This window comes from Rhipicephalus microplus, unplaced genomic scaffold (assembly GCF_043290135.1).
Source record: "Rhipicephalus microplus isolate Deutch F79 unplaced genomic scaffold, USDA_Rmic scaffold_504, whole genome shotgun sequence".
Taxonomy (NCBI): domain Eukaryota; kingdom Metazoa; phylum Arthropoda; class Arachnida; order Ixodida; family Ixodidae; genus Rhipicephalus; species Rhipicephalus microplus.
The window spans coordinates 28,679-56,166 of NW_027465065.1; the positions used below are offsets into that span (position 1 = coordinate 28,679).

At 48.8% G+C, this 27,488-nt stretch overlaps 1 protein-coding gene across 1 annotated transcript; it reads right to left on the minus strand.

The window, feature by feature from the left end:
- Window positions 1-24,992: 24,992 nt before the first annotated feature.
- On the minus strand, window positions 24,993-25,314 carry LOC142794793 (tetraspanin-5-like; the record flags this gene model as incomplete). Its single annotated transcript, XM_075885950.1, has 1 exon — window positions 24,993-25,314. A coding segment is annotated over one exon (322 nt), but the record flags the coding sequence as incomplete, so codon positions are not given.
- Between the last annotated feature and the right edge of the window lie 2,174 nt (window positions 25,315-27,488).

Genomic DNA, 27,488 nt, shown 5'->3' on the forward strand with positions numbered 1-27,488 from the left:
ATTTCATTGCGCCGACAGCTCAGTGCACAGCACGCGTTCTTATTCAAGATGTTTGGTACGCCGTCAACTTTGTTGTTCTCCCACGTTCATCTTACGACGTCATACTAGGATGGATTTCCTTTCTACCCATCAGGCCCTCGTCGACTGCGCTCGTGCTGAACTCACGTTGATGAATCCGTGCCTTGATATCGACCACCACAGTCCCTCGAAAGTGTTTGCGCAGCTGACGTCCGCATCGCGCCGTTGTCCGCCGTCCTAGTGCCTGTGTTTTCCCCTGCTGCCACTAACTCGACGCTCTTGTTCCAACCAACTATAGCTAGTGTGCAACACCGAACCATCGTCCTCCCGTTTGCCGTCATCACTTTTCCAATGGTTCGGCGGTACTTTATGCGTGCAACGTTTCTGCTTGTCCAGTAACATCTTGCTATGCGGTGAGTGTCTGGAAGCCTCGAGACATTAAATTGTATTTTCGAAGACCCGATCTATCCAGACAAGCCATTTTTACCGACTTGTGCCATTACACCCGCAACTGACGCCCAATGAACCTATGGATTATTCCGCAAGTCCATTGATTGTAACCTCACGCCTGGGCAGCAGAAACAGCTGATCAAGCTCCTACAGCGTTTTCGAGCCTCGTTTGACCACAATCAGCCTTCCTTAGGTCGAGCGTCATCTGTTGTTCACCGTATAGATACCGGTCAAGAGACGCCATTACGGCAGTGTCCATATCGTGTGTCAACACCGAACGCCATGCCATCAATGAACAGGTTGACGACATGCTGACACGTGGCTTAATGAAACCGTCAAGCAGTCCCTGGGCCTCTGCAGTTGTGTTGGTGAAGAAGAGGACGGATCCATCAGGTTTTGCGTGGACTACCGGCGTCTCAACCGAATCACGCGCAAGGATGTCTATCCGCTGCCACGCATTGACGATGCCTTGGACTGCCTACAGGGAGCCGAATTTTTCTCTTCTTTAGATCTGTGCTCTGGATACTGACAGGTACCCATGGCAGAGGCCGATCGTGAAAAAACTGCTTTCACCACGCCGACGGGCTTAATGAATTCACAGTCATGCCCTTCGGCCTCTGCAACGCGCCAGCTACTTTCGAGCGGATGATGGACTCTATCCTTCGAGGCCCCAAATGGAACGTTTGCCTTTGTTATTTAGATAATAATTGTCGTCTTTTCACTGATTTCGCAACCATTTAACCCGCCTCGAGAAAGTCCTCGCGTGATTTCTGCCGCAGGGCTGCAACTGAATCGGGAAGAAGTGCAATTCGCCGCTCGAAAGCTTACGATCCTTGGCTACGTGGTTCAAAAGACGGCATTCTTCCTTACCCTGCCAAACTTACAGCCGTTTCAGCGTTACCTAAACCGACCACCATGAAAGAGCTCTGAAGCTTCATAGGCCTTTGCTCTTACTTCCGGTGCTTCGTCCGCAATTTCGCGGCGATCATCGCTCCTTTGACCAAGCTCCTCTCCGGCTCTAGAGACCTTTCAGCCTGGTCTGCCACCTGTGACGACTCTTTCGATAAACTGCGCTGCCTTCTCACGTCTCCGCTATTCTGCGACACTACGAGCCATCGGCACCCACAGAGATCCACACCGACGCTAGTGGTGTCGGCTAGGCGCTATTCTTGCACAGAAAGAAAGACGGCTTCCAAGAGTACGTGGTTGCCTACGCAAGCCGAACTCTTAGCAAAGCCGAAACCAACTATTCTGTCACTGAAAAAAAATGCCTCGCCATTATTTGGGCGATAGAGAAATTTCGACCTTACGTGTACGGGCGCCCTTTTGACGTCGTGACTGACCACCACGCCCTCTGCTGGTTGTCGTCACTGAAGGATCCAAGCGGTCGCCTCGCCCGATGGGCATTACGCCTCCAAGAATATAATCGCGTGGTCTATCGCTCCGGCCGGAAACATTCGGACGCAGACGCCCTATCCCGTTCGCCTCTACCCCCTGACCCGGACTGCTGCGAAAGTCTAACCTGTGATGCCACTGCCGTCACCATCGCCGACATGCCATTTGAGCAACGCAAGGACCCTTGGGTTGCTTCGATTCTAGACATCCTGGCTGGGCGGACGGCTTCCCCCCCTTCTTGCACGTTGCGTCGCAAGTCGAGCACTACGCACTCGTGACGACGTGCTGTACCGACGCAACTACGCACCCGGTGGACGTCAGTGGCTACTCGTGATTCCACGTCATCTGCGATCCGAAACTCGTTCCACGTTTCATGACGACCCCCAATGTGGCCACGCAGGTTTCCTGAAGACTTATTCTCGCATACGTCTCCGATATTACTGACGTGGCGTGTACCGTTTTATACGACAATACGTTCGGGCCTGCTCGACGTGCCAGAGACGAAAAACTCCCCCTTGTCACGCCAGCGCTACCTTGCTACCCTTACCATGACCATCCCGACCATTCGACCGCGTCCGGCATCGATATCTATGGTCCCCTTCCCAACACCGCTGACGGTAACCGCTGGATCATAGTTGCCGTCGACCATCTCACGCGGTATGCCGAAACTTCATCCCTTCCCTCGTCTACAGCAAAAGACGTTGCGACTTTCGCTCTTCACAACATCGTATTAAGTCATGGAGCACTTCGGGAGTTACTGAGCGATCGTGGTCGCGTATTCTTGTCAGACGTCATCACAGCATTGCTGCGTGAGTGCCACGTCGTTCACCGCACTACAAGCGCCTATCATCCCCAGACCAACGGAATGACAGAGCGCTTCAACCGCACCCTTGGTGACATGCTGTCTATGTATATCTCGTCAGACCACTCCAATTGGACCGAGTGCTCCCGTTTATCACGTTCGCTTATAATACCGCCATTCAAAGCACTACTGGGTTCTCTCCTTTTTTCCTGCTTTACGGACGCGAACCTTCTTGCACTATGGACACCATTCTTTCGTACAAACCTGACTCCTCAGAGTCCACGACTTTGTCTCAAGCCGCTACATACGCTGAAGAATGCCGCCAACTGGCAAGATCATTCACAACCCAAGACCAGGACACCAAAAGCATTACCATGACGCATCAAATAACACTACTTCCTACGATTCAGGTTTACTCGTCTGGCTGCATGTCACTTCTGCTACACCTGGCCTTTCTACCAAGTTGGTCCCCAGGTATCACGGCCCATATCGTGTGCTACAAAAAACGTCACCAGTGAATTACCTCATCGAGCCACTGGAACCACCTTCTGACCAACGTTGTCGTGGCCGGGAAAATTGTCCACGTCTCGAGACTTAAGCCCTGCTACGACCCTCCCGTGTTTACTTGTCCATAGATCGCCAGGATGGCTCCTTATTTCGCGGGGAGTAATTGTAATGAACTTGAATACGGACGCTCTGCTGGTAATGAAAACGACGATGATGATCGGTTGCTGCAGTAGTAGCTCGCGCACGCCGCTCGCCATTAGCCAGACCTGCCTAGATAAAGGACATTTTGCAAGTTACGTCTGAACCTTTCTCGACGTACAACACCTCTATTTTAATGTATATATATATATATATATATATATATATATATATATATATATATATATATATATATATATATATATATATATATATATATATATATATATTGTTACATGACATCGGCAACGAAAGAGCATCATAGACGACGAAGACGATGAAAGCGACCGTGCTCGTGTTGTTGTTGCTGCTGTTCTTCCATCTTGGCTGCAGCTGCTCTGACTCTCCCTGTATATTTTGTAAATATATTTATTTCATTCATTCTCTCACCCCCATGAAATTTCGTGGTGGTGCGGGGTACAAACACAATATAACGAAGCTCCGCAGTGGCCGACGCTTGAATTTTTCCACCATGGCAAACCAGGGACCGGCTCCCACCGAGGCGACTACCACAACAGCTGTTGTCCTTCCACCGCTAAAAGATCCTGGCACGTTCTGTGGCACGGATGATGTCGACATCGAAGAATGGTTGCCGTCGTACGAACGTACAAGTAAGAATTACTGTTGGGATGAAACTCTTATGTTAGCCAATATCCTGTTCTACTTGAAAGGAACAGCAAAAGTGCGGTTCGAGAACCACGAAGATGAAATTGGAAGTTGGGATGCGTGCAAAAAAAAATGTGCGCCCTTTTCGGCAAGTCTGTGCGTAGAAAGGCAGCGGCCAAGATGGAGTTGGAATCTCGTGCGCAATTGTCGTCAGAGTCCTACGTGACTTACATACAGGACGTGCTTGCCCTTTGCTGAAACGCGGACAACGGTATGGAAGAAACCGAAAAAGTAGCTCACATAATGAAAGGCATTGCAGATGATGCGTTCAACCTTTTCATATGTAAGTACTGCAACACGGTCGATGCCATCATCAAGGAGTGCCAGCGTTTTGAGGCCGCAAAAAGTCGACGTATCGCTCATAATTTCACTCGACCACCAAACACAGCAGCAACCTGGTCGTGCGAAGACAGGCCTGCGCTAGAGACGCCGTTAACTGCAGAGCTCGTGACCAAGGTCATCAGACGTGAACTTGAAGCTCTGTCTCCTGCGTCCACGTGCTCCCATGCCTGTGACTCTAGCCCTCAGGTGGTGCCACTGGTACATTCCATTGTGCGACAAGACTTTTCTAATGCTGGACTGGCCTCTGAGTTCACTACAGCTCCCTCTCAGCCGATCAACCGTCGTCGGCCCCCTGTTTCGTATGCCCAAAGCCAAAACCGTCGGCGCACCCTCGCAATCCAGCCGAGTGTGGACTGCTGACGATCACCCGATTTGTTTCAACTGCCACCGTATTGGACACGTGGCCTGCCATCGTAAAACTCGGTGGTATTGGCATCAGGCATCCTATGGGTACCCCCATCGGCCAGAGAGGGATCATGGACGCTTTCAAACTTACCGGGAGTCACCTCAGGCCACCAGTGAAGACGTTCCTTCTGTGCTGCCATATCGTCGTCGCTCTCCATCTCCGCATGCTCACCAGTCCCGTTCACTGCTCTCCTGTCACCCATCGTCTCGCTCGCCCCAATTTCGCGACCAACGTCGCCGACTGACCGCCTGCCGCGGGAAAACTAGATGATGCAGCTTTCGGAGTTGATGCTGTATCGACCACTTGCCCACCAATTCTCTGATCATGCTGCTGACTCGACGCAACCTTATTGAAGTTGAAGTAGATGACACACCCGTTGTTGCACTTGTGGACACAGGGGCTCACATATCAGTGATGAATTCAGAATTTCTTTGCCGCCTTAGGAAAGTTATAACGCCACCCACAGTGCCACTCATCCAGGTCGCCGACGGCGGCACGTTTCCCGTCCTTGGAATGTGCTCCGCGCGTATAAGTGTGGCTGATCACTCACGACAGTGCTATTTGCTGTGCTCGAGAAATGTTCCCATGAACTTATCCTCGGCATGGGCTTTTTATTTTATCCGCCCACCCTGACCTTATTGATTGTGGAACCGGCACGCTTCAACTTGATTTACCGTGTTACCATGACGACCAAACACCAGCTCAACCCCGTCTGTGTTCTGCAGATCACGTTCGCCTAGAACCTCAAGCCGTTACCTACGTGAGCCCGAGATCTGTCCCTCCGGTTCCCGATGGTGACTACATGTTTACACCTACTGCTGACGTTCTGCTGGCCATAAATGTTACCGTGCCTCACACACTTTTGACAGTCAAGAGAAATACAGCATTTCTTCCGATCCTAAACCTGAGCTGGTGCGCTCAATTTATCCCAGATGTATGACTGGCAAAAGTTTTTGTATAGATGCTGCCATTTTGGGCGTTCCTGTCGAATCTTCTTCGTTCTCTGCTCCGTTTTCATCCTCGAAGAGCGCAGCGGATGCCACCATCGACAAGATGATCGCTCCGGACCTTCTTCCAGCACAGACAGCTGACATCCGGCACCTGCTGAAATCCTACCGCGACATCTTTGATTTTGATGACCGCCCTTTGGGTCAGACATCCTTTGTAACTCATAGGATTAACACTGAAGACGCCAGCCCCATACGATGACGTCCTTATTGCGTGTCTAATTCTGAGCGACAAGTTATCCAGCACGAAGTTGAAGAAATGCTCACAAAAAAACGTCATTGAACCTTCCTGCAGTCCATGGGCATCACCGGTCGTGCTAGTTAAAAAGAAGGATGGCAGCTGGCGCTTCTGCGTAGACTACCATCACTTAAACAAAGTAACACGTAACGACGTCTATCCACTGCCGCGATTGATGATGCTCTCGACTGCCTACATGGGTCTGCCTACTTTTCATTTATCGGCTTGCGATCAGGGTACTGGCAGATATCTGTCGATTATTGAGACCGTGAGAAAACAGCATTCATCACATCAGATGGACTTTTCCAGTTCAATGTTATGCCATTCGGATTGTGTAATGTGCCAGCTACATTGAAAGGATGATGGACTCTCTCCTGCGTGGATACAAATGGACCACGTGCCTGTGCTATCTCGATGACGTCATCGTATTTTCACCTACATTCCAAAGCCACCTTAGCCGCCTAACGACTGTTCTTGAGTTCTCCGGGAAGCAGGACTTCAGCTCAATTCTTCCAAATGTCGCTTTGGCCATCGGGAAATCACTGTGTTGGGCCACCTTGTCAGTGCTCGAGGCGTGCAACCTGATCCTGACGAAATTCGAGTTGTCAAAGATTTTCCCATACCACGTTCAGCAAAGATGTACGGAGTTTTATCGGCCTTTGTGATTACTTTTGACGTTTTGTGAAGAATTTTGCTTACATTGCCTGACCACTTACGGAGCTACTGAAGAAGGACATGTCTTTTTATTGGCGGTACTGATGAAGCAACTGCCCTTCAGCACCCTTACAACATTACTTACTACCCCACCCATCTTGGCCCATTTCGACCCGTCAGCCATACTGAAGTTCGTACTGATGCCAGCGGACGTGGAATCGGTGCTGTTCTCACCCAGCGGCAACGAGGACAGGATCGCGTCATTGCTTATGCAGTCGCCTGCTTTCTGCTTTGGAGAGCAAGTTTTCCATTACAGAGCGTGAGTGCCTCGCACTAGTCTGGACAGTCGGAAAATTTCGACCATACTTGTTTGGCAACACCTTTTCGGTAATTACAGATCACCATGTCTTGTGCTGGCTGTCGTCCCTTAAAGATCCAACAGGACGACTTGGCTGTTGGGCCTTGAAACTACAAGAATACAGCTTCGACGTGGCATACAAATTTGGCCTAATGCACCAGGATGCCGACTGTCTATCCCGTCACCCCGTGGACCCACCTGACCTTTCAGCCTATGATTCTGACCCTTGTGCCTTCGCCATGTCGGCTTTCACCGATATGCGCGAGAACAGCTCAGCGATGTCCACTTGTGGTCTGTTATGCAGAGTCTACGCTTGGCCCACGTAGACCCGTCGCTACACTTGTTCGTTCTACGCGATGGAATTCTTTACCGACGCAACACCAGCGCCGAAGGACCAGAGCTACTACTCGTAGTTCCTTCGACTCTCCCTTCCGCTGGACTTGAACAGCTCCATGACGCTCCAACCGCGGGACATCTCGGGGTCACGCGCACGTACGATCGCGTGCCGCGTAGGTTCTTCTGGCCAGGCCTTTACCGTTCTGTGCGCCGATACGTTGCTGCATGTGAGTCGTGCCAGCGCTCCGAACATTCCACCTTGCCACCAGCTGGTCCGCTCCAACCAATATACATACCCACTGTTCCCTTCTGCCGCGTTGTTTTCATCTCGTAGGACCATTTCCTACTTCTCTCACTGGAAACAAGTGGATAGCTGTAGCCACTGAATACGCCACAAGATACGCTATCACACGAGCGCTACCGACAAGCTGTGCCACTGACGTCGCGGACTTCTTGCTTCATGACGTAATTCTTCACCATGGTGCTCCTCGACAGCTGCTGACTGATCGTGGTCGTTCATTTCTTTCAAAAGTAGTAAGTGACATCCCTCGCTCGTGTTCGACGCGTCACAAGCTCACTACGGCCTATCACCCACAAACAAATGGTCTTACCGAGCACCTAAATCGATCATTGACAACAATGCTCTCCATGTACGTTTCGAAAGATCACCTTGATTGGATAGTACTTTACCTTATGTGACATTCGCGTACGATTCGTCACGCCACGATACCGCTGGCTTCTCTCCCTTCTATTTATTGTTCGGCCGCCGTCCAGCGTTGCCCTTGGAGACTCTTCTCCTATCAACTACGCAAACGGTTACAGAGTACGCCCGGAATGCCACTGCTCGGGCTCAATTGGCCCGCCAAATTTCCCGGAACGTCTTCTTGGCTCGCAGCTCTCTCATAAGGTTCGCTACGATAGCCATCAAAGAATAGTTTCCTACTCTCCAGGTTCATTGGTCCTCCTCTGGACACCATGCCGCCACGTTAGTCTCTCTTCGAAGCTCCTCTCTCGCTACTCGGGGCCTTACAAGGTTTTACGCCTGCTTACCGATGTCACATACGAGATTGCTCCGTTGGTGAGTCAGTTATCGTCGTCCGCACCCGTTAGTGACGTCGTCCACGTGACGCGCCTCAAACCGTACATACCCGCATAAGATCCCACTCTCCTTTAGGCGCCGAGACGGTACTGTCAGCTGCTGGGGTTATATGTTACACGACATCGGCAACGAAAGAGCATCATAGACGACGAAGACGATGAAAGCGACCGTGTTCGTGTTGTTGTTGCTGCTGTTCGCCCATCCTGGCTGCAGCTGCCTATGACTCTCCCTGTATATTTTGTAAATATATTTATTTCGTTCATTCTCTCACCCTCGTGACAATATATATATATATATATATATATATATATATATATATATATATATTGCCACGACGTAATTACAGACAGCGACGAAACGACGTCTTGCTTGCCCTCAGAGCAGGATGCAAAAACCCTCTTCTTTCTTCACTTCTAAGGATTCCAGCTACAGTTGATGGCTCATACCCATTACCTGTGACATTACTCCTCTCCTCGAAAAGCATCGGCTCGATGCTGGTAATGAGCATTGAGAAAAAAAATTGAAAGAAAAGATGCTACCATGGAACTAACAACTCCGTAGTAAAGGTAAAAATGTGCTGGCTTCATAGAAGTACTCAATAAAGAAAGGAGTAAGTACACAAGACAATAAAAAAACAAACCAAAGTGAGAAAAAAAGTAGTCATTGCATGGTAACTTAGTCCACGTTCGATGTATGACGCGAGAAATATGGCTTGAGTCTTGACACGTGCACCACATCACTTTGTGGAAACCGACGAGAACGTCTTGAGGCGCCGTCAGGGAGAACTTCATACGTAACGTCACTGAGTCGGCGCAGAACTTTGTAAGGGCCGAAGTAGCGTCGAAGCAACTTCTCAGAGTGACCACGCTGTCGGATGGGAGTCCACACCCAAACTTCATCGCCTGGTTTGAAGGTAACCTCTCGTTGTGTAAGGTTGTAGCGGTGTGCGTCGGCAGTTTGGCGAGCCTGAATACGGCATCGGGCAAGTTGACGGGCCTCCTCGGTGCGTTGAGCGAACAATGCAGCGTCCGTGTTGAACATGCTCAAGTTGTTCGGAAGGAGCATTGCGTCGAGCATTGTAGTGACCTCTCGACCATGAACTAAGCGGAATGGGGTGAAACCTGTACTCTCTTGGACTGCTGTATTGTAAGCAAAAGTTACGTAAGGGAGTATATCATCCCAGTTTTTGTGATCAACGGCCACATACATTGATAGCATATCTGCAATGGTCTTGTTCAACCGTTCAGTGAGTCCATTTGTTTGGGGTGATAACCCGCGGTTTTCGATGTTCTATACCACTTAGTCTCAGCACTTCTTGAAGCATCTCTGCGGTGAAAGCTGTACCACGATCAGTAATTATTACAGCTGGCAGTCCGTGACGAAGTACGATGCTGGTGACAAAAAACTGTGCAATTCGGCTGCTGTAGCTTTGGGCAGGGCCTTTGTTTCACTGTAACGCGTTAAATATTCTGTGGCAACCACAATCCACCGGTTTCCAGACAAAGAGGTGGGAAATGAGCCGAGCAAGTCAATGCAATTTGATGGAATGGTGCCTTCGGCGTGGCGATAGGCTGTAGTAGTCCCGCTGATCGGACAGGTGGAGTCTTACTGCGTTGACAGTCGCAGCATGTGCGGACGTACTGCTTGACTGTCTTCGCGAGGCGGACCAGTAGTATGAGCGGCAAATTCTTTCCAAAGCGCGCGTGTAGCCAAGGTGTCCGGATGATGGTTCGTCGTGACAAGCATGTAAAATATCGTCCCGAAGCGAGGTCGGCGCGACCAGTAGGTAAGTAGCCTGGGTATGGTCGAATTGTTCCTATAGAGGACTCCATCCCTGATGCAGAACGAGGCCAGCGAACGTGCAAAGTTTCGAGGAAGGCTGCGTTTTCGGCCTTCGAGGTAGTCAATCAGCGGGCTTAGCTCCATGTCGTCGCGTTGTTGTTGAGCCAAGTCGGTTGCTGACACAGAGGAAAGGAATGTATCGTCCTCTTCAACGTCCGCGTTCATACTTCCAATTGGTGCACGTGAGAGACAGTCAGCATCAGTGTGTTTGCGTCCTGACTTGTGAATGACTGTAACGTCAAATTCTTGTAGCCGAAGGCTCAGCGTGCTAGACGACCGGAAGGGTCTTTGAGGTTGGCGAGCCAGCATAAAGAATGGTGGTCGCTAACTACCCTGAATGGTCGACCGTATAAATAAGGGCGAAACTTTGTTATAGCCCAAACAACGGCTAAGCATTCCTTTTCTGTTGCAGAGTAGTTTTTCTCTGCAGATGATAGTGTTCGACTTGCATAGGCAATCACGCGCTCTACGCCATTTTTCCATTGAACCAGTACAGCTCCAAGTCCGACGTTGCTGGCATCCGTGTGTAGCTCTGTGGCAGCGTTATCGTCAAAGTGACCGAGTGCAGGTGGTGCTTGAAGATGGTTTCGTAGCGTGTCAAAGGCGTGATGCTGATCATGACCCCAAACAAACGGTACGCCGTCTTTCGTAAGTTCATTTAGTGTTCAGCGATTTTAGAAAAGCCTTTGACGAAGCGTCTGTAATATGCTCAGAGTCCCAGAAATCGGCGGAGGTCGCGCTTGTTCGTTGGGACAGGAAATGCGGCAACAGCTTTCGTTTTCTCAGGGTCTGGATATATACCGGCGTGGCTGACGACGTGACCAAGAAATTTCAGTTCCTCGAATGCAAAGTGACATTCCTCAGGTTTGAGAGAAAGTCCAGCTGTTCGAATCGCCTGAAGAACTGCCTGTAAGGGCTGGACGTGCTGCTCAAACGTGTCTGAGAAGACGACCACATCGTCAAGGTAGACAAGACACGATTTCCATTTTAGCCCAGAAAGAACCGTGTTTATCATTCTTTGAAAAGTAGCTGGTGCCGAGCATAAGCCGAAGGGAAGGACCTTGAACTCGTAGAGTCCGTCAGGAGTAATGAAGGCGGTCTTTCCGCGGTCGCGCTCATCAACAGATATTTGCCAATAGCCGCTGCGTAGATCCATGGAAGAAAAGTAACGAGCATTGCAAAATGCGGTCCAGCGAGTCGTCTATTCGTGGTAAAGGATACACTTCTTTCTTCGTGATCATATTCAACTTTCGGTAGTCGATGCAAAATCGCAGAGTACCATCTTTTTTCTTTACTAACACAACAGGGGACGCCCAGGACTGGTCGATGGCTGGATGACATCGTCCTTGAGCATCTGCTGGACCTGTTGGCGTATAACGTCTTGTCTTTTTGCGAGACTCTGTAGGCATGCTGTCGAGTGGGTCTCTCGGTAGGCCCGGTGATGATACGATGCTTGGCAAGCGGTGTTTGGTCAACTTTCGAAGTCGTAGCGAAGCAGTCCCGAAATGAGCCGAGTAGCTTCAAAAGACGTTCCCGTTGTGCAGACGGTAGACCCTGGTTTACGTCGAGAGTGCTTGCAAATGTCATGGCGGAATCATCGCACGACGAAAGAGCAGATAATGTTGAGGGACCAGGGACGTTGGCAATATCCTCAAGGTATGCGATCGCAGTGTGTTTGGTAAGAATGGCGATACTCATCGCTGAAATTCATGACTATTAGGCAAGCCTGCTTTCTACTGGGCTGAACAATACCTCGGGCAATGCAGATTTGTTGTGCAAAAAGTGGGGACAAATTTCCTTCTGTAATTACAGCATCAGGGACGTCTTGGTCACATTCAACGTTGACAAAAAAAATTGCCCGCAGCTTCCCTCGGGGGAACACTGAGGAGGATGCGGAGCATATAATTGGTTAACGGGGTGTTAAAGTGCGACTTACTTGGGTCGATGGCTAAATTGGTTAACGTGGTTGTGAAATGGGGTGTTAAATTGCGACTTACTTGGGTCGATGGCTAAATTGGTTAACGTGGTAGTAGGAGGGGTGTTAAATGAGTGAACACGTACACACGTATGCGAAAGGGCGGCGCTGGTCGAAGGGACGTCGATCATTGTGTTCGTGGATTCGTTGCATTCATTTCACCGCGACCTTGGACGTCGACGCGCCGTACAATCCAACCGACGAGCGGCAACTGAGCGAGCGAGCGCCGACCTTGAGTATATATACAGCGCGACGGCGCATGCACTGTCAGCTGTTGAATGTTCTCGAAGCGCGACGGCGCATGCGCGTCCACTGGAGAATCAGGAGAATTGTAGATGTCGAACGCGGTGTGTAGAGGAGGAAGGGTGCACAGATGGTGGAGGAGTGAAGCGCGCGCGGTGTGTAGAGGAGGAAGGGATGCACAGATGGTGGAAGAGTGGGCGACGGCGCGACGGCGCATGCGCGCGCGTCAGCTGTCGAATGTTCGAGAAGCGGTGCGGACGGCGCGGACGGCGCACTACAAGGCGCGAGTATAAGATGCTTCCGCATCTAAAAGGCTGCTGCGAGGAGGCAGAGTAACAGATTCGGAGGATACACGTAGGGCAGCCTTCGATGATCGGGCGTTTTCCGGTTCAGGATGAAACGGGTCCTCGAACGACACCTGCATGTCTCGTAAGTCAATAATTGCGCCGTGTTCGCGAAGAAAGTCCAGCCCCAGAATGAGTGGACGGGAGCACACAGGTAATACGAGGAAAGACCCTATGAATGTCGAAGCACGGACTCGAACACGGGCTGTGCACATTCCAGTCGGCGTGACGAGGTGGCCCCCTGCCATGCGCAACGGCGGTCCTTGCCAAAGGGTAGTTACCTTCCTCAGTTGGATGCTAGGGCGCTGCTCATAACCGAATAATCGGCGCCGGTGTCGACGAGGGCAGTGACGACGTGATTATCGACGTGTACGGCGATGTCGGCGGAAACAGTCTTATGACTTTCGGAACGACTGGAAAGTGAGAACGGTCTTCGTCGGGTCTTTGTTTCGAAGGAGGCTCTTTGACAGTTCGTTGGGACGCGGCTTCACCCCCAGGAGCCGTGGTTTCTAGTTTCCCTGTGGGGGCTCGGTGACCGGCCTCTGAAAGGAGCATAAGATGACGAGGGAATGCTAGGTAACGTGGGGCGGCGAGGTGATGGTGCTCGTGATTGGGGGCGTTGACCAAGGCGAGGAGCTTGCTGGCCCGTAAGGTACGCTTCGACTTCGCGAGGACGTTCACCGTAACGCGGGCACCGAGCATCAGAATGAAAGCCACGGAGACTAAGTTGGCGGTACTGGCAGTTACGGTAGACGTGACCCGCTTCGCCACAGTGGTAGTAGAGTGGACGGTTATCGGACGTACGCCACACGTGGCCTTTGTGGCGTTCTGCCGCGATCCAGACGGACGATAAGTTGGTGCACTCGGAAACCTTGAGGCGGGTGGCGGAGTCGAAGAGGTGCCCTAGAATCGATGGCTAGCCTGATCCATTCTCCCCATGGTGGGATCAGGGCCATGTGGTGCAGGAGATCGCAGAGCCGCCGCATAAGTCAGCACGGGGGCCTCAGGCCTTGTTGGCGCGAGTGGGGTGACCACCTGTCGGATCTCATTTCGGATTAAGTTTGTGAGATCACTTACGGGTGGTTGGGGTCCCACTGCTCGGTGTGGGCGCAGCTCGTCCCGCACGACGCTTTTTATGAACTCAGCGAGGGCATGCCTCTCGCTGTCAGCCCCGATATAGCATGCAGCAGGGGTCACGTCGTGGCGTTCATACTGTGACGACCTATACTGGAGAGTACGCTCCATTGTGGTTGCCTCATTTATGAACTCTGCCACAGTCGTCGGTGGATTGCGCATGAGTCCGGCGAAGAGCTGCTCTTTTACCACACGCATTAAATGCCGCACCTTCTTTTCCTCGGACATTGCAGGGTCAGCACGCTTGAAGAGTCGAAGCATGTCCTCGACAAACATCGAAACTCTCTCATTGGGTCGTTGGTTCCGAGAGGAGATCGCCTGCTCCGCTCTCTCTTTCCTTTCAGTGCTGCAGTATGCATCACGAAACTGTCAGCTGAACTCATGCCCCGTCGCAAAGGAACCCTCGTGATTCTCGTACCACGTTTTGGCAGAGTCATCTAACGCAAAGTAAGCTCTCTGCAGCTTGCGAGCTTCATCCCATTTGTTTATGTTGGCAACTCGATTGAAGAGGTCAAGCCAGTCGTCAACATCTTCATAAATGTCTCCATGAAATGAGCGTGGTGTTTGCGGCGCATGAAAAACATGCGGGAGAAAAGAAGAGGCGTCGTTGGTTTGACTCGCCTGGTTGTTAGTTGAAGTTGCCATCTCGTTTTGAGAGAGGCGACCGTACTCGGGAGATAGTCCTCGCAGGCGGTGGCTGCTTCTTGCCGTGGGAGCTGTAGCTGTCTCCAAGTAGCTCGGTGTGTCGGCTGAAAATTTGCAGCCGAGGCGCATTTACCCAGCACCTCCACCAGTGCCACGAACGTAATTACAAAGAGCGACGAAACGACGTCTTACTTGCCCTCAGACCAGGACGCAAAAACCCTCTTCTTTCTTCACTTCCAAAGGATTCCACCTACAGTTGCTGGCTCATACCCATTATTCTTGACAATATATATATATATATATATATATATATATATATATATATATATATATATATATATATATATATATAAATATATATATATATATATAACGGCGTGTGTTAGTATTATTAGACTTTATTTTCATTTCTGAATACTTTTTTAGTATTATTTATTTTTATATATTTTTTGTTTACGTTTTCATCCTTTACAAGAATACCCATTCATTTATTTTCAGTATGACTGGTTGTACATTTTTCTGCAAGAGAGGGCAGGTGGAGGGAGGGGGAGAGGGCACATTAGCTTTCCAACGTGGCCATTATATTCCGAAAGCTGGAGCGGGTCGTATGCTTCTTGTGTGTGTGTGTGTGTGTGTGTGTGGCCCGATGCCACGGGCCAGCCGCCGAACCACGTGAACTTAAACTCGATCCATGTGTGGGATGCGAGTAAGCGGCAACATGTTCCACATTTTTCCGTTTTTCTTGGTTGCCTCCGCTGGCGGCGCGTCTTATCTATACCCAGTAACAATGCCAGAATTACCCACTCGTTTCGGCGGCTCTCCGTCGCTCCTTTCTAGTTCCTCTCCTTCTTCTGCTTCTTGTTGTCTGTTGCTACCTCGTTCGCCCGTTTGTCTCTTTTTTTTTGGAGGGTCTTTAAACTGTCAGGGTGACCCTCTGCTACGGGAACTTGTATCATTTCACTTACAACCTCCAAAGAAGGCTGGTCCACCAGCCGAAACTGTTAGGATTAAATAAATATTTTATTGTTTTGTTTTCTATACTGCACTATTCTCGAAGTTTATAACATATATATATATATATATCAAAATGAGATTTAACTGACAATAATACCAAGGATTGTATAGGAGAAGTAATTAGAACCACTGTAATGTAAATAAGAAGAAAGACAAGTGGGAAAAAATACCTTGCCGGGAGAACGAAACGAACCTACGACCTTAGAATAACGCGTTCGGTACTCTAGCCACTGAGCTGTGACGGTGGCTATCCCTCCAGCCACTTTATTGGGTTTATATGTGAGTTTAAACGTGGGAGTGTCAGTCAGCGCCATCTGTAGCCACTGTGCCGAGTTTGGAACACCCTTTTATGAGCCTGTGTGGTGTCAAGTAGCACGTGAACTTATTACGAGTGGGCAGGTGACCAATAGTCCCTTGTATACGACCTAACGGCGCCAAGTCTGCCAGTACAAGACCCTCTTTAATGAACAAGGGAAAGAACTGTATAGCTTAGGGCTCGTTTTTCCGTTTTTTGACACAATAATAATCAGATCTAACAGACAATGATGCCGAGGAATCTATAGGCGAAGGTATTACAACCAATGTAATGTAAATAAAAAGAAAGAAAAGTGGGTGAAAAAGGTTCGATTCCTGGTCACGGCAAGTTGTTTAAATATATATATATATATATATATATATATATATATTCATATATATACATATATATATATACATATATTACTTTATATATATATATATATATTCATATATATACATATATATATATACATATATTACTTCGAACGAAATAACAGACCGCGACGAATCGACGTCTTGCTCACCCCCAGACCAGGAAACAAAAGTCCTCTTCTTTGTCTACTTCCAAGTGATTTCACGCAACAATTATGACTCATACCCATTATTTTACACGTGAGATTACTCCCTCTCCTCGAAAAGCATCGTCTCGATGCTGGTGATGAGCGTTGAAAAAAAATGAGAAAAAAGGAGCTACTTTGGAATCTAACAACTGCGTCGTAGGGCAAAAAGATGGGCTGGTGTCATAGAAGTACTCAATAAAGAAAGGAATAAGGACAAAAGACAATCAAAAAGAAACAAAAGTGAAAAAAAAGTCATTGCACGGTAAGTCAGTCCAGGTTCGTTGCTGAGGCGAGAAATATGGCTTGAGCCTTGACACATGCACCACATCACTTTGTGGAAACCGACGGGAACGTCTTGAGGTGCCCTCAGGGAGAACTTCGTAAGTAACGTCACTGAGTCGGCGTAGAACTTTGTACAGGCCGAAGTAGCGCTGCAGCAACTTTTAAGAGTGACCACGCTGTCGAATGGGGGTCCACACCCAAACTTCATCGCCTAGTTGGAAGGTAACCTCTCGTTGTATAAGGTTGTAGGGGTGTTTGTCGGCAGTTTTGCGACCCTGAATACGGTGTAGGGCCAGTTGACGAGCCTCCTCGGCACGTTGAGCGAACAAGGCAGTGTCCGCGTTAAACATGCCCAGGTTGTTGGGAAGGAGCATTGCGTCGAGCATTGTAGGGGCCTCTCGACCATGAACTAAGCAAAATCGGGTGAAACCTGTACTCTCTTGGACTGCTGCCGTGTAAGCGAAAGTTACGTAAGGAGGTATATCATCCCAGTTCTTGTGATCAATGGCCACATACATTGACAGCATATCTGCAATGGTCTTGTTGAACCGTTCAGTGAGTCCGTTTGTTTGGGGGTGATAACCCGTGGTTTTCCGATGTTCTATATCACTTAGTCTCAGCACTTTAAGCATCTCTGCAATGAAAGCTGTACCACGATCAGTAATTATCACAGCTGGCGCTCTATGACGAAGTACGATGCTGGTGACAAAAAACTGGGCGATTTCTTCTATGGCAGCTCTGGGCAGGGCCTTTGTTTTGCTGTAACGCGTTAAATAATCGGTGGCAACTACAATCCACCGGTTTGCAGACGAAGACGTGGGAAAATATCTTAGCAAGTCAACGCCAATTTGATAGAATGGTGTTTTCGGCACGGCGATATGCTGTAGTAGTCCTGCTGGTCGGACAGGTGGAGCGTTACGGCGTTGGCAGTCACGGCATGTGCGGACGTACTGCTTCAGTGTCTTCGCGAGGCGTGGCCAGTAGTATGAGCGGTGAATTCTTTCCAATGTGCGCGTGTAGCCTAGGTGTCCGGTTGATGGTTCTTCGTGACAAGCATGTAAAACATCGTCCCGAAGCGAGGTCTGCGCAACCAGTAGGTAAGTAGCCTGGGTATGGTCGAAAATTTCCTTATAGAGGACTCCATCCGTAATGCAGAACGAGGCCAGCGAACAAGCAATGTTTCGAGGAAGGCAGTGTTTTCGGCCTTCGATGTAGTCAATCAGCGGGCCTAGCTCCATGTCGTCGCGTTGTTGTTGAGCCAAGTCGGTTTCTGATACAGAGCAAAGGAATGTATCATCCTCTTCAACGTCCACGTTCATACTTCCCTACCAGTGTGGTTGAGTCCGGACTTGTGAATGACTGTAACGTCAAAATCTCGAAGGCTCCACCGCGCTAGACGAGCGGAAGAAACTTTCAGGTTAGCGAGCCAGCATAAAGAATGGTGGTCGCTAACTACCCTGAATGGACGATTGTAAAAATAAGGGTGAAACTTTGGTATAGCCCAAACAATGGCTAAGCATTCTTTCTCTGTTGCAGAGTAGTTTTTTTTCTGCGGATGATAGTGTTCGACTTGCATAGGCAATCACGCGCTCTACGCCATTTTGCCATTTGTACAGCTCCAAGTCCGACGTTGCTGGCATCCATGTGTAGCTCTGTGGCAGCGTTGTTGTCAAAGTGACCGAGTGCAGGTGGTGCTTGAAGATGGTTTCGTAGCGTGTCAAAGGCGTGATGCTTATTATGACCCCAGACAAATGATACGCCGTCTTTTGTAAGTTCATTTAGCGGTTCAGCGATTTTAGAAAAGTCTTTGACGAAGCGTCTGTAATATTCGCACAGTCCCAGAAAAATGCGGAGATCGCGCTTGTTCGTTGGGACAAGAAATGCGGCAACAGCTTTCGTTTTCTCAGGGTCTGGGTGTATACCGGCGTGACCAAGAAACTTCAGTTCCTCAAAACCAAAGTGGCTTTTCTCAGGTTTGGGAGAAAGTCCAGCTGTTCGAATCGCCTGAATAACTGCCTGTAAGCGCTGGACGTGCTGCTCAAACGTGTCCGAGAAGACGACCACATCGTCAAGGTACACAAGACACGATTGCCATTTTAGCCCAGAAAGAACCGTGCCCATCATGCTTTGAAAAGCAGCTGGCACTGAGCATAATCCGAAGGAAAGGACCTTGAACTCGTAGAGTCCGTCAGGAGTAATGAAGGCGGTCTTTTCGCGGTCGCGCTCATCAACAGAAAATTACCCATAGCCACTGCGTAGATCCATGAAAGAAAAGTAACGAGCGTTGCGAATGAAGGTTCAGCGAGTCATCTATTCGTGGTAAAAGATACACGTCTTTCTTCGTGATCTCTTTCGGTAGTCGACGCAAAATCACCGGGTCATCATCATCATCATCATCAGCCGGGCTACGTCGACTGCAGGACAACGGCCTCTCCCATGTTCCGCCAGTTAACCCGGTCCTGTGCTTGCTGCTGCCAATTTATACCCGCAAACTTCTTAATCTCATCTGCCCACCTAACCTTCTGTCTCCCCCTAACCCGCTTCCCTTCTCTGGGAATCCAGTCAGTTACCCTTAAAGACCAGCGGTTATCCTGTCTACGCGCTACATGCCCTGCCCATGTCCATTTCTTCTTCTTGATTTCAGCTATGATATCCTTAACCCCCGTTTGTTCCCTAATCCACTCTGCTCTCTTCTTGTCTCTTAAGGTTACACCTACCATTTTTCTTTCCATTGCTCGCTGCGTCGTCCTCAATTTAAGCTGAACCCTCTTTGTAAGTCTCCAGGTTTCTGCTCCGTAGCTAAGTACCGGCAAGATACAGCTGTTATATACCTTCCTCTTGAGGGATAGTGGCAATCTACCTGTCATAATTTGAGAGTGCTTGCCGATTGTGCTCCACCCCATTCTTATTCTTCTAGTTACTTCCATCTCGTGGTTCGGCTCTGCGGTTATTACCTGCCCTAAGTACACATAGTCTTTTACAACTTCAAGTGCACTATTACCTATCTCGAAGCGCTGCTCCTTGCCGAGTTTGTTGTACATTACTTTCGTTTTCTGCAGATTAATTTTAAGACCCACCTTTCTGCTCTCCTTGTCTAACTCCGTAATCATGAGTTGCAATTCGTCCTTCGAGTTACTCAGCAATGCAATGTCATCGGCGAAGCGCAGGTTACTAAGGTATTCTCCATTGACTCTTATCCCTAACTGTTCCCATTCTAGGCTTCTTAAAACCTCCTGTAAGCACGCGGTAAATAGCATTGGGGAAATTGTGTCCCCCTGCCTTACACCCTTCTTGATTGGTATTCTGTTTCTTTCTTTATGAAGCACTATGGTAGCAGTTGATCCCCTGTAGATTTCTTCCAGAATGCTTATATATACTTCATCTACGCCCTGATTCCACAGTGTTTGCATGACGCCTGATATTTCTACTGAATCAGACGCCTTCTCGTAATCTATGAAGGCTACGTATAGTGGTTGGTTATACTTTGAGCATTTCTATATTACCTGATTGATAGTACGAATGTGGTCAATTGTTGAGTAGCCTGTTCGAAATCCTGCTTGTTCCTTTGGTTGATTGAATTCTAATGTTTTCTTTACTCTGTTAGCAAGTACCTTTGTAAATAGCTTGTATACTACAGAGAGCAAGCTATCGGCCTGTATTCTTCAAGTCCTTGTGATCTCCTTTCTTATGTATTAAGATGATGTTAGCGTTCTTCCAAGACTCTGGTACTCTTCCCGTGAGGAGACACCTCGTAAACAGGGTGGCTAGTTTTTCTAACACAATCTGGCCTCCATCTTTCAGCAGATCTGATGTTACCTGATCCTCACCAGCAGCTTTGCCCTTTTGCATGCTTTCCAAAGCTGTTCTGACTTCTTCTATCATTACTGGTGGGGTGTAATCTGGGTTACTGCTAGTTCTTATAGTATTAAGGTCGTGGTTGTCTTGGCTACTGTACAGATATCTGTAAAACTCCTCCGCTATTTTAACTATCCTATCCATATTGGTAGTTATTTTGCCTTCTTTGTCCCTTAGTGCATACATCCGGCTTTCGCCTATCCCAAGTTTCCTCTTCAATGATTTGAAACTTCCTCCGTTTTTCAGAGCGTGTTCAATTCTCTCCATGGTATACCTTCTTACATCGCATACCTTACGTCTAATAATCAACTTTGAAAGCTCTGCCAGTTCTATTTTGTTTGTTGTACTTGACACTTTCATGCTTTGACGCTTCCTAATTAGGTTCTTCGTTTCCTGGGAAAGCTTGCCAGTGTCCTGTCTAACTACACTGCCTCCAACTTCCACTGCACACTCCGTAATGATACTCGTCAGATTATCATTCATTGTATCTACGCTAAGGTTGGTTTCCTCACTAAGAGCCGAGTACCTGTTCTGCAGGGACACTCTGAATTCCTGTACTTTCCCTCTCAGTGCTAGCTGATTGATTGGCTTCTTGCGTATCAGTTTCTGTCGTTCCTTCTTCAAGTCTAGGCGAATTCGAGACCGTACCATTCTATGGTCACTGCATCGTACCTTGCCAATCACTTCCACATCCTGCACGATTCCAGGGTGTGCACTCATTATAAAGTCTATTTCGTTCTTATTTTCGCCATTTGGGCTCCTCCATGTCCACTTGCGTTTTTCTCGTTTTCAGTAGAAGGTATTCAAATTGCGTAAATTATTGCGTTCTGCGAATTCTACTAGTAGCTCTCCTCTGGCGTTTCTAGTACCGATGCCATAATCTCCTAATGCCTGGTCTCCAGCCTGCTTCTTCCCTACCTTTGCATTAAAGTCGCCCATCACTATAGTATACTGTGTTTTTACCTTACTCATTGCCGATTACACGTCTTCATAGAAGCTTTCAACTGAAGCGTAATCATGGCTGGATGTAGGCGCGTAAGCCTGTACTACCTTCATTTTGTATCTTTTATTCAGCTTAATTACGATACCTACCACCCTTTCATTAATGCTATAGTATTCCTCTATGTTGCCAGCTATGTTTCCGTGAATTAGGAACCCCACTCTCAGTTCTCTTCTGTCTGCCAAGCCTCTGTAGCAAAGGACGTGCCCATTCTGTAGCACCGTATAGGCCTCATCTGTCCTCCTAACCTCACTGAGCCCTATTATATCCCATTTAACACCCTCTAGCTCCTCGTACAGTACAGCTAGACTTCCCTCACTAGATAAGGTTCTAGCGTTAAACGTTGCCAAGTTCAGGTTCCAATGGCGGCCTGTCCGGATCCAGAGATTCTTAGCACCCTCTGCTGCGTTGCAGATCTGACCGCCGCTGTGGTCAGTTGCTTCGCAGCTGCTGGGGACTGAGGGCCGTGAGTTATTTGACGTAAGCATGTGGGAGGTACCATCACCAGGTACCATCTTTTTTTTCTGTAGTAACCCAACAGGGGACGCCAAGGGACTGGTCGATGGCTGGATGATATCATTCTTGAGCATCTGCTGAACCTATGAACCTGTTGGCATATAACGTCTTGTTCTTTTTGCGAGACTCTGTAAGCGTGCTGTAGAATGGGTCTCTCAGTAGGCTCGGTAATGATACGAAGCTTGGCAAGCGGTGTTTGGTTCACTTTCGAAGTCTTATTGAAGCGGTCCCGAAATGAGTCGAGTAGCTTCAAAAGACTTTCCCGTCGTGCGGATGGTAGACTCTGGTTTTCATCGAGAGTGCTTGCGAATGTCATTGCGGAATCATCGCACGTCGAAAGAGCAGATAATATTGAGGAACCGGGGACGTCGGCAATATCCTCAAGGTATGTGATGACAGTGTGTTTGTTAAGATGGCGATACTCCTCGCTGAAATTCGTGAATAATAGGCAAGCCTGCTTCCTCCTGGGCTGAACAATAACTCGGGAAACACAGATTTGTTGTGGAAAAAGTAGAGACAGATTTCCTTCTGCAATTACAGCATCGGGAACGTCTTGGTCACATTCAAAGTTGATGAAGAGGCTGCTGCAGGGCGGCATGGTAACAGATTCGGAGGATATACGTAGGGCAGCCTTCGATAAGGAAGTGTTTTTAGGTTCAGGATGAGATGGGTCCTCGAACGACACCTGCAAGTCTCGTAGGTCAATAATTGCGCCATGTTCGCGAAGAAAGTCATGTCCCAGAATGAGTGGACGGGAGCACACAGGTAATACGAGGAAAGACCCTGTGAACGTCGAAGTACGGACTCGAACACAATCTGTGCACATTCAAGTCGGCGTGACGAGGTTGCCCCCCGCCGTGCGCAACGGGGGTCCTTGCCAAGGGGTAGTTACCTTCCTATGTTGGGATGCCAGGGCACTGCTCATAACCGAATAATCGGCGCTGGTGTCGACGAGGTCATTGACGACGTCATTATCGACGTGTACTGTGATGTCGGCGGAAACAGTCTTATGACTTTCGGAAATGACTTGAAAGTCAGAACGATCTTCGTCGGGTCTTTGCGTCGAGGGAGGCTCTTTGACAGTTCGTTGGGACGCGGCTTCACCCCTAAGAGCCGCCGTTTCTAGTTTCATCTGTGGGGACTCGGTGACTAGCCTCTGAAAGGAGCATAAGATGACCAGGGAACGCTAGGTGACGTGGGGCGGCGAGGTGATGGCGATTGTGATTGGGGGCGTTGACCAAGGCGAGGAGCTTGCTGGCCCGTAAGTTACACTTCGAGGTCGCGGGAATCACCGTTACGCGGGCACCGAGCATCAGGGTGAAAGCCACGGAGACCAAGTTGGCGGTACTGGCAATGGCGGTAGACGTGACCCGCTTCACCACAGTGGTAGCATGATGGACGGTTATCTGACGTACGCCACACGCTGGCCTTTGCGGCGTTCTATCGTGATCCAGACGGATGATAAGTTGGTGTACTCGGAAACTTTGAGGCGGGAGGCGGAGTGCCCTGGAATCGATGGCTAGCTTGATCCATTGTCCGCGTGGTGGGATCAAGATCATGTGGTGTAGGAGATTGCAGAGCCGCCGCATAAGTGAGCACAGGGGCCTCAGGCCTTGTTGGCGCGAGTGGAGTGACCACCTGTCGGATGTCATTTCAGGTTAAGTCTGCGAGAGCACTTACGGGTGGTTGGGGTCCCGCTGCTTGGAGTTGGCGCACCTCGTCCCACACGACGCTTCTTATGAACACCGCGAGGGCATGCCTCTCGCTGTCAGCCCCGATAGAGCATGTAGCAGGGGTCACGTCGTGGCGTTTATAGTGTGACGACCGATGCTGCAGACTACACTCCATTGTGGTGGCCTCATTTATGAACTCAGCCACAGTCGTCGGTGGATTGCGCAGGTGTCCAGCCAAGAGCTGCTCTTTTACCCCATGCTCTAAGTGCCGCACCTTCTTTTCCTCTGACATTGCAGAGTCGGCACGCTTGAAGAGTCGAAGCATGTCCTCGACAAACATCTAAACACTCTCGTTAGGTCGTTGGTTCCGAGACGAGATGGCCTGCTCCGCTCTTTCTTTCCTTTCAGTGCTGCGGTACACAACATGAAATTGTCGGCTGAACTCTTGCCACGTCGTAAAGGAACCCTCGTGATTATCATACCATGTTTTGGCAGAGTCTTCTAACGCACAGTAAACTCTCCGCAGCTTGTGAGCTTCATCCCATTCGTTGATGTTGGCAACTTGATCGAAGTGGTCAAGCCAGTCATAAACATCATCATGAATGTTTCGAAGAAATGAGCGTGGTGTTTGCAGCGCATGAAAAACACGCGGGCGAAAAGAATAGACATCATTGGTTTGACTCGCCTAGCTTGTAGTAGAAGTCGCCATCTCATCCTAAGAGAGGACAATATTCGGGAGATAGTCCTCGCAGGCGGCGACTGCTTCTTGCCGTGGTAGCTGTAGCTGTCTCCAAGTAGCTCGGTGTGTCGGCTGAAGATCTGCAGCCGAGGCACATTTACCCCGCACCTCCACCAGTGCCACGAATGAAATAACAGAGAGCGACGAATCGACGTCTTGCTCGCGCCCAGACCAGGAAGCAAAAGTCCTCTTCTTTCTCTATTTCCAAGTGATTTTACGCTGCAGTTGTGGCTCATATCCATTGCCTGTGACAATATATATATATATATATATATATGATTGCGAAATGTTCCTGACGTTTTTTTTTTGTTCTAGAACGCTGTTTTATTATGCTCCATTTTGAGCGTCAGTGTCTTGGTGCTTATTTATAGTGAGTTCTAAAGGTCGCCTTTCTTACCCGGCACGAAGTAAACCAGAACGCCGAGGACAAAGTTGACGACAATAAGGATGGTAAGTGCAAAGGAGTACACTCTGAGCAGGAAGGTGTTCTCCCGCAGTGCCCCGACGCAGCCACACGAGCTGATGGTGAACAGCGCAAGCCCGAATAGGAAGAGAAGCACCTCCTTATGTGTTAGCAGCATTCTCGAGATATCCAGGCGTTCCAGTACGTGCTCCTCTTCCCTGTCCCACGAATCCATGAACATCCTCAATGCAGCCCAGATGAGGGATATGCGCACAAACCACAAGAGAAGGTTGAGAAGCAGCAGCGGGCATCGAACCTGTAAGTGTGACAGCGAGAACAACTTTGCACTGACTAGCGTGCTCCCTCTTACAAGTTGGTTCTTGAAATGCCTCCAAAATTATCTGAAATTTCAGGAGGCAAATGGTGGCTTCATTCCTTCAAGATTATCTTTCCGGGCGGCACTGGCAGACATGTGAAGTTGAGCGATGTCATAGGCCATCTTTCTACTGCCACTATAGTCTACAGCAGTATACTTGAGGCAATGGAAAGATGCAGCAGCCACTGCGAGCAGTTTGCCGCAGTAATATAAACTGAACTGATCGTTTTTTTTAGATTTGAGAGCAAGTTTCCGCTAGCAATATAAACCGACTAACGAAATTTAACCATTTTTTAGAATACAGAGCAAGTGTCCGCTAGCAATTTAAACCGACCAACAAAATCTAACCTATTTCAGCGGCTCTTACATGATACGCGTATCAGCATTATCATGTTTGCACCAGTCGTCTATTTCGTTATTTACTGACGTCACAAAACACTAAATTTGGTATGTGTAGCTACCAAAACGACTGCGAGCACATTATGAAGTGCTCAATACACTCCGATGTAGCGTTGAAGCGCGAGCACGTTGGCAACAGCAGCGCTACCTTAGCAAAACGTGAGCACTCTACAGTTTGACGCCAGGCACAACCAGCGTCCGTCGGCGCGGCCCGACGGCAACTGGTGCGAAATGCGACATGCTGCGTTTTGCGCCAATGCGTCAGCCAGACAACACTGCGTCTTTCTATTTGTGTTACCGAGGGACGCCGGATGCACTGAAATGCGCATGCGTCAAAGAAACAGAACGCGGCGCGCGCCTGCGAGTATATGGCAGGACCGGCGCCTGGCGTGCACCAACGCCGGCTTGAGGTGACGAAATGAACACCGGCGAGCACCCGCACCGCGTCACGTCGAAAAGTACTGGCGCCTTGACTGTAGCATGCCGTCATGTTCTCACATGACAGGCATCTCATGACTATCATGTTTGCGCCAGTCACACACCTTTGTCATCAATTGGGTCACATACCAAATTCGGCATACGTGAATCTAGCGAAACAGCCACGAGCGCATCATCAGTGTGGCATGTAGTTATGTTCCTCCATGACACGCATCTCGTGATTATCATGTTTGGAAGTGTCATTTACCAATGTCGTCCGTTCGCGCTGAGTAATACCACAATTGGTACATGTGAAGCTAACTTAATGGCCGTGAGCACATCATGAGCGTAGAATGTAGCCATGTTCTTACATGACACGCATCTCATGTTTATCATGTTTGCACCAGTATCATACCTTCGTCATTCATTCACATGCCGTAATACCAGATTTGGTATAACTTAAGCTAGCGAAACGGCCGCCAGCGCGTCATGAGCGTGGCAAGTAGTCATGTTGTTACATGACATGCGTCTCATGATTATCAAGTTTGCACCAGTCACCTACCTTCTTCATCCATTCACGTACTGTATTACCAAACTTGGTATATTGCATTTCCGATGGAGGCAGAAATGTTGTAGGCCCGTGTGCTCAGATTTGGGTGCACGTTAAAGAACCCCAGGTGGTCTAAATTTCCGGAGCCCTCCACTACGGCGTCTCTCATAATCATATAGTGGTTTTGGGACGTTAAACCCCACATATCAATCAATCAAACTTGGTATATTTCACGCTAGCGAAATGGCCGCGAGCGCATAATGAGTGTGGCATGTAGTCATGTTGTTACATGACATGCATGTCATGATTTTCATGTTAGGATCTGTTGCTTGTGTTCGCCATGCAATCATGCTTTACCATACTAGTTTTCCAGCATTCCATGTGAACGAAACCACCGCAAGAGCAGCAGGACCATGAAATGTTAATCATCACATTCATGACATACATATCATGATTTTCTTGTTAAAACTAGTCAACTATGTTCTTCATACAGTCATGGCATGTCATACCAAGTTTGGTATCGATACCATTATCGAAACGGCCTGGAAAGCTAGAAGTTTTAGGCGGCCAGATAGATAGATAGATAGATAGATAGATAGATAGATAGATAGATAGATAGATAGATATATAGATAGATAGATAGATAGATAGATAGATAGATAAATAGATAGATAGATAGACAGAGAGATAGATAGATAGATAGATAGATAGATAGATAGATAGATAGATAGATGGATAGATAGATAGA